This window comes from Ipomoea nil, unplaced genomic scaffold, assembly GCF_001879475.1.
Source record: "Ipomoea nil cultivar Tokyo-kokei standard unplaced genomic scaffold, Asagao_1.1 scaffold1617, whole genome shotgun sequence".
Classification (NCBI taxonomy): domain Eukaryota; kingdom Viridiplantae; phylum Streptophyta; class Magnoliopsida; order Solanales; family Convolvulaceae; genus Ipomoea; species Ipomoea nil.
The window spans coordinates 1,624,540-1,636,608 of NW_017618045.1; the positions used below are offsets into that span (position 1 = coordinate 1,624,540).

The following is a 12,069-nucleotide window of genomic DNA, read 5'->3' on the forward strand; positions in this document are numbered from 1 at the left end:
GTGAAACATCACCCCTCTGTCAGTGTTGATCTTGAGGAGATCACACATGCATATTGCTCTCCTCTGATTTGCAGTGTCTACACTCTTTGCATTCCCCAAGTAGCACATGGTCCCCTGGTGCTAGTTCTGTTACTCCCTCTCCTACACTCTCCACAATCCTAAAATCCCACAAACAAAATCAAGAATTTAATTTCAAAAACATTACATCTAAATAACCAGAATTCTTGATTAATGAATATAAGCTTACCCTGTGGCCTCGTGTCCTAGAATACGAGGAAAGACAGGATTTTGCCCCTACAAGACCTAAAAAAAAACAATCATTTTTTAAAAGGGCAATCAAAATGCAATATATAAAGAAGGGTCTGGGATTTGTGCACGTATAGTATACCTTGGCTAGTTGGCAAAGAGAAGTGAACAAAATCTTGATTTGGACTTCCATTTTCTGTGGCGAGGCGACCTCCACTTCCTCTATCACTAGCGGTTTCCCTACTTCCTAGGCCACTGCAGCTGCAACCAAAAACCCAAATCAAATATACCATTAGCCTAAAACTGAATCACTCCCGACAACTCAAATGATACTAGATTGTGGGTAAAAAATTGAGCCACCCATGTATTATGAAGAAGATGAAAATGTAAAAAAGATAGAACTTTTTGCATCGAATGACTTGCCCAGCAGTGCATGTCATTTTTGTTGTCTGAGTGTTTAAAGCTGAAAATATGTGTTAGTGCGAATTGAATTGGAATGTTGGAATCGAATGAGAGGGCCGTCGGCGATTTGCGAAGAGAGGGCCCGAATCAAGGGCTCACGGCTGTATTTGGGGGGAAATAAACAAAAAGACTATTATGCTCTTAAGATTTCACGGTTGAGATGAAGAAACTTAATAGAAGGACTAACGGAGGTCATTTTTGAAATTCGGAGAATGACGAAGGGTCAAAACGAAAGTTTAGGACTATTGATGGTGGAACCACTAGACTCGAGGGACCTTGGCTGGTATTTACTCAAAGTTCATTTATAATTATAGTATACTAAATGTTTATTGTTTGGTATAGTATAAATAAACCTTTAATGCATTACTAATGAACTTTTAGTATATTAAAAATAAATATTTATTAATAGTTCACATTACAATGTGAACGATGGTCCATAGTATAATTTGCCGAATTGTACTTCACTAACTCAGTCACCCATTCCGGGGCTTAATTAACTCAACAATTGTTTGGATAATTGATGGCGGGGCAATTTAAATTTGGACTTAATTAACTCAATAATTGTTTGGACTAGTTAATTTTAAAATAAATTACTCTAATTAAGCAATCAAACTAATAAAATATTATTAGATAATTTTAATTAACCCAAGCAAATTAAATATTAGTCTAATTAAAATAATTAACTCAAATTTAATTTTAAAATGAGGTCCAATAATAATAATAATAATAAATTTACCAACTCATTTATCATTTTTAAGTTTTCATCTTCTACAAACATTAAGGCAAAAGGCTAAAGTGTAATATCATCACAGAATTAAATATATTATATTTACAAAAGTGGACAACAAAATAGCCAAAAATGCAATTCTTAGATTTATCTATTTGTTTGTTTACATTTGAAAGAACAAGGTTCGAACCTCTGCAGTAGTGTAGGGATATGTTCAAAGTGGACAGATCCCTTGTGCGCACCGACATTTGGCCCTGTTTGGCTGGAGTTGGAGATTCAATCTTTTAGGAGAAGAAGAATTGAATCTAAAGCTGTGGTCTGAGGTCTTTGAGTGTGCAGGAGCAGAATAGTTTAAAGAGAAGAGGACAAAATTCAAAGCAGATCAACAGACCAACAGAAAGTAGAGAGTTAGCAGCAGCAGTACCAGATTGAGATTGTTATAAAGGAGTGCAGAGAGGGTTACTCCTGAGGGAGAGGAAGGAGGAGAAGGTGAAACAATGGTGGAAGTACCATTTTCCTTGGAGCAGATATACTTGCATCGACTAGGACGAACAACTCTGTAAACACCGCTACTTGCTAATATGTACATGTCCTTGTTGTTATCTTCTCCAAACGAGAAAATGTAGCCCAGAGCAGGAACCGATGAGCTTCCAGGAACTAAGGTACAGTTCATTGGAGAATCATGAGAACAGGCGAAAGGAATCTCGCTGGTGTTGAAAACTCCACTGCCCCCGGGATTTTCAGTGCCTGCCCATATACCACCTGCGTAAAGATCTGCATACAGATACCTGCCAAATTTATTCACATGATTACGCTAAATCTTCTATTGGTAATCTGTAACGGATTGATTTTGATATACTTACCTTCCAAACATGCAAGGATCGGTTGTGGCCCGATAGAAGTATCCACCAGTGATTGATGCAGAACCTTCATTGTTATGTACTTCAGAGTGGTTGTATCCCATTACTGGAAAAAGTGGATTTATTGAGTTGGCAGATGTATTTCCTCCAGGTGACTTTGGAGGAGTGTATGGATACTGGCCCTCATAAACACGCCACCCATAATTCCCGCCCTTTGTGATCATATTTACCTCTTCATATCGATCCTACGGGATAACCATAAGGGTAAGAGTTCAAATTAATCCAATCACACCGGTCCAGGAAAAAAAAAACCTATGCTTCAGTAAAAACTTGAAAGAACTTGAAAAAACCTATGATTATGTGTCTGAAAGTTTAGTAAAATACCTGCCCAACATCTGCACACATGAAGTAGGATGGCCTTGAAGAATCAAAACTACACCGCCAAGGATTTCGTAGTCCTAGGGCCCATATTTCTGGCTGCAGTTCTTTATCTTCAGCATAAGGATTATCCTTGGGGATAGAATAATTTCCCCATAGACCAAGTTTCATGACTTCTTTTGCACCTGGAAAAAGGAGAGAATTGAATTTCTGTTTATACCTATCACTCCTATCAGTAGTTTACAGTAAATTGGAAAAAAATTTGCCCTCATCTTTTTATGACAACTTACTTGGTATAGTATCAATATCAAGCCGGATAATCTTTCCCAGAAGTGTATTTTTGTTTTGGGCAAAGTTGTATGGATCCCCCAAACCTCCACCATCCCCCAGACTGAGGTACAAATATCCATCTGTAGGTCCAAAAAGAATCTGGCCTCCATGATGAGACAAAAATGGAAGGCCCATTGTGAATATCCTTCTCACTTCTTTGGCATTGGCAATTTTTGCCTGAAAGAAAATGCAAAAAAGGCATTTAGGATCACACACTGAAATTGGGAGGGAGCGAAAACTACTATCTTAAGGGAGGATGAAGACCTGTGAAGGTTGCGATGATGTCCCGTTAACTGTAAATTCAGCTATTATAGCTTGGTACTGGCACGGTTGGGCACCGCTATCTGGAGGAAGTTTTGAAGGGTCACAGTTTACGTCTGAGTTACAAGCGCATCTTCCTCCACATCCAGGCGACTGCTGCTTATCACAATTGAATGAAACAAAGAAGCGTCCGTTTTGGGAGAATTTGGGATGAAACGCGATGCCCATCATTCCTAATTCAGAATTGAAGTAAACTTGGTCGCTTATATCCAGAAAAGGACTCGCTTCATCAAGCTCCAATAAGCCTCCTGAATCAACTTTGGGAATGGTAGCTAACCAAATTTTTCCTTGCTGGCTAGCAAAAAAGGCACGATTCGAGCCATCGGGGTGAGCAACCATATCAAGGTAAGACCCATTTGCTATTCTCTCAAGGCACAGACCACTTGGAGGACTTGGAGGCTCAGTGCTATTTAGAACGATTGATCCACCGTCAAAGCATAATGATTCATCAACAGAGGCTCCTCCAAACACACGGCAGAAATCTGTTTCTGACTTCCAGAAATCTCTTAGTTTTGTAAAATTACATACTAGAGGTGATGGATTTCGACCCTTTAAGGAAGCAGCAAACGGTGAGTTCATTATAGAAACATTTTGACATGAACTCCACACTTTTGAACAAAAGTTGTTTGCATCTTGGCTAGTTTTCTTTGAGGTTCCTGAAGATGAGGAGGAATTGCAGAGAATAGGAACTTGTCGAGGAAAAGAACTAATTTTGTAAAGCTCTGCTGAAAATTTGTTGCATTCCTAAAAAGGGCAGAAGATATAGATCAGTACACGCAGAACCAATTTCCATATAAACTGCATATATTCATTCAATACAACTAAGCTGTGTTAAATCAAGTTATAAATTGAAGAGAATGCCAAGTAAAACAAATGCCAAAACCCAATCCATTTGCATTAATAACAAGATTTTGTTGCCAGAAGAGAACATGTGAATTGATTTTTCCTACTTCTCGAATTCTTCTATAGTTAACTAAGAAGAATTGACTAAGCTAACTCTTGGCTAACTCTACTTTCTCATTGGTAGAGTTGACTAAGCTAAGAAAAGTTCTGCTTTAAATAAATGGAGGCTTTTTCATATATTTCAGACAAAGAATACACATATTTATACAAGAAGATATATATTAACTAAGGTAAGGATCGGAATTTAATCCCTAAGAATATGCACAGTAATCCTTAATATCATGTTGAATATATTCCTACCATATATAATGTCTAACATGGATACAATTAATCAGTGTTTTGGACAATGACTAAAATTCAGGCCATGATAGCAGACTTTCAACAGGCATCCATAACCATAAATGCATATAGTTTAGAAACTCGATTCATACCGCACATAGAATAGATTTAAAAATAGCAGCACAGGCAGAATCTGAGATGTTCATTGCCCGAAACTGCTTGTGGAGGCGCGAGTCATCAGCAGAAGTGCAGCATGAAGGTCCAGTATAAGTGCAGAAGTCCAGAGGGGAGTTTTGGGCAAATGGAGGCCCTACAACACATCAAACATTCAGATTATAATGCAGGGAGATGAAAGGATACAAACACAACATCTATCATTATATTACTCAGGGTGAAGTTCAGAAAATTTTAATAAAACAGTGGAACACTCACTTGAATTTGTGCATAAAGGAAATGGAGCAGCAGGGCCAAGAAGGTGCAGTGAATTGAGAAGAAGTATGAAGAGAATACCTCTCATAACTGCTTAACTATGAAGAAGAGATTACATGCAGATCATATTCTTCCTTCTGTTTCGCATATTGTCAAACACCTTGCAAACAACTTTCGTCTTGGTCCTACCACCTCCCCAATCTCTATGTGAACTCAAACACTTCCCAATAAGGGCTTTTTCTTTCTTCTTCTTCTTTGTTTTTTTCCCTTTATTTTTGTCTGTCATTATCAGCCTATCAGGTGTATGATATTAATAAGTTCCGGCAGCACAGACTTAACTCACTGGTTTAGTAGGCAATATTTAGAAAAGATACTAAATTTGAAATTGGGCCATGTCAACAGAGAGATTATGTTTAAAGTAAACAAATCACTTGTGTGTATCGATGTTTGGCTCAATGTTGAGCTACTGAATTACCTTGATTTACATTATCTCATATGCTATGTTGATCCGGAATGTAAGAGCTCTTAGAATTGAGATTTAATCTTTTGAAAAAAGATATTAATAAGTTCTGTATAGAATATAGATTTACAGGTGGCATTTGAGAATTTTATTATGTCAAATTGGGGTTGGGACATCAAGTGGGCAGTGTACATAAATAGTTGACTACAGAATTCAAATATTTAAATATGGAATAAAAAAAATATACTTTTGGTTGTTGGTACTTGGTAGGAAGCAAAAAAGCGTAGAAATTCTAAATCAAAATCCCGACAAATTGGGGCATCCTCAATAGTGAAGATTCTGGGGTGATTTTTGAAAAATTTTTGTAGGTGAGATTAGAAAAGAGAAAATGGGAGAATTCTCAAAATGGGAGAAAAGACTATTTTACCCCTTCCAATTTAGTACAAATGTTAACTTTAGTTTTTTCGGTCACAATTCGCCGGTAATTTGGCCGGCGTGACCAAAATTGATACAAATTGCATAGTCAAAGTACTAAATTAATATTTTTTATAGTCAAGTGTTACAATTAACACAACCGCAATAGTCAGTGGACCAAAATTGAAATTTTCTCTATTAGTGATGATAATTTCACAAACATAAAAGACATTGGCATCTTTCAATTTGTCAATTTATCTTTAAATAAGCCAAATCTAAAGTCCATCTTTTATAAAGATTTTAATAAAAACATAAGCTGTTGTTGTTGTTCCAATGTCATGGATTCAACTCTTACTAACATTTTAAGTATTTTTTTTTGTCAATATATTATTAATTAGTAATTTAACAACCACATCATTAAGATGTAATCTAACACATTGGCACATTGACATAATGAACAGTGACCTTAATACTTTTATTTAATAATACATAGACTAAATTGACCAATTTGATAGTACAACACTAAATTGAACATCTCACAATAATATAGGAACTGACTGATCTGAGTGCTTAAACCGCTAAGTAAATATAGAGGAAAAGAAAAATCTTGTAAACCCATCCAGTCTACAGAAACTGGCAACCTGATACATAATAATCACCTATATAATACACAATAATCCTTTACAAGAGTAAAAGCCTTAGCTTGCACAATGAAGGAATGTCACCTCATCACTGCGATAAAGGCCAAGCCGAAGCAGCTAAATGTGCTTCAGACACACAGGGCAAAGTTGCATTTCTCGGTCCCAAAAAACCCGAATGTGCTCATGGATGAACGTAGTACGGTCAGCCCCAGAATGTTTTCTCTCCAATTCGGTGATCTACAGAGTGAGTTAAAAGCAGTACGTCGCCATTAGGTAAGTGGAATAACAATAACAATAACAAGCTACAGACGACATAATCATCAAATTTCGCAATATAGGTAAGCAGAATCACAAGCTACACAGGTCTTTATAATCAACAAATTACTCACGATGTGGAAAGCAAGTGAGAAATATGGCACTAACCGAACCAAATATGAGTGTCTTTTGTCAGTTGGGATGTGCCAGTCGTGTAACATTTCTATAGAAGTTCCTAGTCCGGAAGAACAAGGCCAAGGCAACAAGAGCGCCCGAGAAAGTGGTGGCTGCCATAATGAAAGAGGACAACATGAAGCAATGTGTCCCAGTGCAGATGTTCAGTTCACCCGATGCTGCTTCTTTGTCATAGAAATACCCAACCACTCTCACGGAAAGAATATAAGTTGCAATAGGGCCTGCTATTGTTATCGTATTGAATATTGTTCCCATATGTACTACACCAAATATTTCAGAAACGATTGTTGGCATTAGTGACCATTGTGATCCATAACAAATGCCCACCAAAATGGAGCCAGCGTATAGACCACCAGGCAGACCTAAAGCAATCACAATATAGCCAATGCTCATAAGAGCAAGAGTAATGGAGATAAATAATGGTCTCGGCCATCCAAGTACATAGAGGAAATAATCTGAAACATAACCAGCTCCAAAACGGCCCAGAAAATTCCAGATACTCCATAAAGATACCAAAGTATCTATCTCTAAGCTTCCATAACCAAGAGACTCTCCAATTTGGCTCATGTTATTCACTGTCGCCAGTCCTGAGCCCATACCACAGGCAGTGGTGAAAAACAAAAACCAGAAACTACTTGTGCACATTGCCTGAAAAGGATTCAGGTTCTCTCCAGATTCGGGGGTCTTCCTCTCATTTGTATCTCCCACTTGATCAGAACTGTCAGGCAACTGATGGTACTCAGTAGGATCTTGTCCAATGTTGACAGTGTGAACATGGGATCTGTTTTGCTCGTCCATAACTGGGTTTTGTTCAAGTAGGAATTTTATAATTCTATAAGATTTCTCCTTGTAGGCTCCAATTGCAACAAAAACAGGAGAAAGTAGCAACAAAATGAGCACCACAAATGTAGCGATTCGTGCTGATAGATCAAAAGAGAATATGCTTTCAACAATTATAACAGTTGCGAGATAAGCAGCTAGGATCAGAGCAACCAAAGAGAAACCATTCAGATGCTTCTTCTCATCCTCTTCAGTTGTTTCACAGACCCTAACGAGCCACATGAATAGCAAAGAACTGCTAGGTGGCAAAATCGCCAACAACAGAAGATATGAAGTAGGCTTGTTCTTAAGCATTGTCCGATATACTTGGATTAATATTGCTCCACTCAGTCCAAGGAAACCCTAAAGTAGCAGAGGAAAAAAAGGAAGAGAAAAAAATAGGATACTGAATTTCAAGGCTTAAGCTAAAATATGTCACAAAAAGAACAGTATTGATTTTATGAACTAGAATTTAGGCTTTAAATGTTCTGTATTTTCTCTTTCCAACAATGATTCTTGTTTGATCTATTTAATTCTATTCAAAACAAAGCAGTAACCAGACAGAAGACAACTTGAGGTTTAACACTTGTGTCAAGTTGTCAGCAATATGTTTTCCTTTGGGATCTTTAACCATCAGAAGTACCTTAAAAATGATAATTAAAAAAAAAATACATTTCAACTCTTGAAACTTTCGAAATCCTACAGAAATCTGAATCCACACATCAAATATACCATAAACTGCCAAAAGTTTTAACCTTAGAGAGAGAGGGGGAGAGAGAGATTCAGGCACAATAGGCCATCAGAAACTGCTCTTTGAACTAAAATGAAATCTTGACTATTATTGAACCTATATGCACTATGCCCTAGGGCTAAAAAATAGAGTATGCCTCTTCTAGCAATGCAATGGCTGGTTCTAATCAGTCACAAACTGTCTTACAAAAGTCTGCAATGTGCAAATCAATTCTCAACATTTACTTTCCCAGTCAACTAATGGCGTGTTAGAAGTTCATCTCTCATCACAATCGTGAATTCACTGGGATTTCAGTGCTAATTAGTAATTCTAAAATGCTCTCTAGAATATAAAGAATGCGTTTAAACTGGCAGGTGTTACCTTGGGGCATGGAGGAGCTAGATTCAAGCCTCTTAACAAAATTTCATGATCTAATCTTTAGAGGCTAGGAATAAATTTAAAAATAAATATCTTTTGACAATGTAGAAACAGGAAAAATAAATAAATGTTTAAGCTCCAGAACCAATCAACATAGCAGCTATTGTACATCTGAACAGAAGTAGCTTCCTATGCTTCGACTACTGCCAATTTCCAAATAGCTTCTCCCTCTATTCTAAGCTAGTCTTCAGCTTCTAGTTACACTCCAAGCCTACAAAGCTACAAATCTGCTCTCGGCCTCTCTCCAGTTTGTGCATCCTATGTTTCTGAAAGTAAAAATTCCTTAGCACTCTCTGTTGACATAAATCAGGTCTAACTGCCCAAGAATTAAACTAGTATTCCACTAGAAATCTCTTTAAAAGGACCCTGGTTTTCACAATTAAATGCTACACCAACCACTGGGTTCACCAAGAATGCGGGATTGACTTGTCTCAAGGGTACCACAAAAAGCATTAGCACCAAGGGTTATGTATCAAATAGGAAAGCTTTATGTTAGCAATGGCTGCACTCTGCACTCATCAAATTGAAATAGGGAAATGCCCAAACACCATAAGTAAGCATTTGCATAATTTTAGGTGATTGGGTGAGAATCAAACCTTCATAATACCAACCACAGTCCCTCTATGTCTGGGGAAATTATGAACCGCAGTAACAACATTAGCGGTGTTGAAGAAGGTGGTGGCCTGAGCGGCAAGGAGCATGTAGAGGCACATGACAAGCACGTGGGGTGCGGGCAGCAAACCCACGACGGTCAACCACATGAGGAAGTAGCCGGCGAAGCATAGAAGCGCGCCGACCAAGAGCACCACCCAGGGGCCGCCACCGCAGGCGGCGGAGTAGAGGAGGCCGGAGAGTACGCCGACGTTGGCGCCGAAGTCTTTGAAAACGGAAACGGTGTCGAGGGTTGACTGATCATAGGCTTGGGATGATTTCAAGACGGAGGAGTAGATGGCGAAGGTGTAGAGAGAGCCGCTGGTGGATTGAATCCATATGCTGGCCACTGTAGCGACCCACTTGCTGTTGATCTTGGTTTTGAATCGAGGGTTGTAATCCGGGTCTAAATCCATTTCCTTCCTTCTTTTTCGTGATGAAATTATAGTTTCGATTAGCCATTTTAGGTTTTATGGAATTGGGAAGAGGAAGAAGCATGGTGCCAGGTGCCTTGTCTATGTGAGCTGTGAGGTTTGTAAACTTTTTTCACTATGTAGCTCCACACTCATAAATTATTCACCATCTTTCTATAATGCTTTTAATGCTGTGAAGTGAGATGTTTTATTATGTTCTTATTATTTCATCATTCATTTTACACTCAAACTTGTATGAGATTGTCTCATCTAGTTACAATGAACATGTCAGAAAAATATTTAATACTGATCAAGAATCAAAATGTTTATTACTTATAACGCAAAAATGCAATACTTTGAAAAAAAAATAATATTTTTACATTCTGATTTAAAAGTATTACATTTTTCTTTAAAATATTACACTTAAGTAACAAATAGTTTATTATAATTAGTATTACCTTTTTCGATATAAGTATTACATTTATATCTTGACCTGATCCATCTCATGAACAAGAATTTATGAAATTATCTCACACAAGTTTTTGCCTAATATTATTTAGTGGAAAAATCTAAATGTGATTCTTTTGTCGGATGTGCTAAAGCAAGAAAGAAAAAATAAAAGAATTTACAACTAAAAATAAAAAAAATAAAAAAATTCAAAGTGGTTGCTAGTTGACAACTATTCTAATGCGTCTAATTGGCCTGTGAGAGACACATGCCCATTGGGCGAACAAGTAAACTCCACGAAGTTGCCATCGAGGCATAGAATGGTAGGTTTCTCGTTTGATTTAAAAGTCATGACTAGAGACAATGTTGGGTTCGAATTCCATGAAAACATGTATGAAAAAATGACTCATGTTGAAAGCTCTGAATTAGATCCTTTGTGTGTATATAAAGTTTAGAATCTGATAGGTGGGCTGATTACGTAACTCACGATTTACATTCACATAGACTCTAGGAGAGGAAGGCAAATTAGTGTGTGGACCACGGTCCAAAATATCGGCGTGAATATTATGAGTTAAAATAATGTACATTGTGTGTTAGAATAATATACATTATACTTTAAAATAATGTACATTATGTGTTAAAATAATGTACATTTCGTGTTAGAATAATGAAACATCTGAGGTAATATCATGTACATTATGTTTTAAATAAATGTATATTATCCTTTAAAATAATGTACATTATGAGTTATAAAAATGTATGTTACAGTTGGACACGCGAAAAAATAAAATTAAACAAATTGACGTCGTTTTTGGACCGTGGTCCACACAATTCAATAACAATTGGAGGAGTTTGTGGACTTAGAATTAGTCCAGTTATATATATATATGTGTGTATGTGTGTTAAGGATCCAGTGAGATCACCCTAGTTATATCTAAATAATTGTAATTAATGGATATGATTTAATTAAACTTTACCATTACGCACCTTAAATTTTCAAGTTTAGAACTGAAGCACAAGTGTCAAAATGATGCACCTTATGCTTTCAACAATACACAAAATTATATAATGCTACCGTATTTTTTTTTTAAAAAAAAAAATTATGTTAATTCTAGGACGGTTGATCTTGACAGGACAAATGGATTTCATGGCTATCCAATGTTTTACTTGGAGACTTCCTCCGCATTTGATCTTTGTTATATACATAGTTGCAGTAGGCGCTAGGTGGGCGCCAAAAAGATAATGACAGACTTGCAATTTGATAATTTTAATGAGGTTGTTTTCAACATTCAATCAAATAACACATCCAAATAAATGAAATAATGATAATTAATAAGTCATAACATCAAAACAATATTAAAAAAATAAAAATACTCAAATATGAAATATTCAAATACTTCAATTATACAAAGATTCAAAGTATCAAACTAATTTACATACGACTGAACTAGACGATATCAGACGAAATCGGTAGTCGATATCAGACGAAATCGGTCAAAATCGACCGACTCAATCGAGTTGGCTAACGAAATCGGTCAAAATCGACCTACTCGACCGAGTTGGCTAACTAGGTCAATTTTGACTGATTTTGACCGATTTCACCGTCTAGCTGGTCGCCTAAGCGCCCGGTCGATTTTTTGGTGCCTAATAGTGAAAACGAAACGGCCTAGG

General features: G+C 36.9%; 2 protein-coding genes across 2 annotated transcripts; both read right to left on the bottom strand.

Annotated features, from left to right (window-relative positions):
* Nucleotides 1–1,734: 1,734 nt before the first annotated feature.
* Nucleotides 1,735–5,260, bottom strand: LOC109191177 (HIPL1 protein-like). Its single transcript, XM_019341762.1, has 7 exons — nucleotides 4,939–5,260; nucleotides 4,659–4,816; nucleotides 3,268–4,068; nucleotides 2,964–3,180; nucleotides 2,680–2,858; nucleotides 2,299–2,540; nucleotides 1,735–2,223 (listed from the first exon to the last, which is right to left on the bottom strand). Exons 1-7 carry the CDS (start codon nucleotides 5,021–5,023, stop codon nucleotides 1,818–1,820), a joined length of 2,088 nt encoding a protein of 695 aa, XP_019197307.1. The 5' UTR covers nucleotides 5,024–5,260; the 3' UTR covers nucleotides 1,735–1,817.
* A 998-nt stretch (nucleotides 5,261–6,258) lies between these two features.
* LOC109191182 (protein NUCLEAR FUSION DEFECTIVE 4-like) lies at nucleotides 6,259–10,085 on the bottom strand. The gene is made up of 3 exons (XM_019341769.1): nucleotides 9,484–10,085; nucleotides 6,874–8,082; nucleotides 6,259–6,687 (listed from the first exon to the last, which is right to left on the bottom strand). The coding sequence occupies exons 1-2, from the start codon at nucleotides 9,952–9,954 to the stop codon at nucleotides 6,898–6,900; spliced, it is 1,656 nt and encodes a 551-aa protein (XP_019197314.1). The 5' UTR covers nucleotides 9,955–10,085; the 3' UTR covers nucleotides 6,259–6,687; nucleotides 6,874–6,897.
* Nucleotides 10,086–12,069: the final 1,984 nt, after the last annotated feature.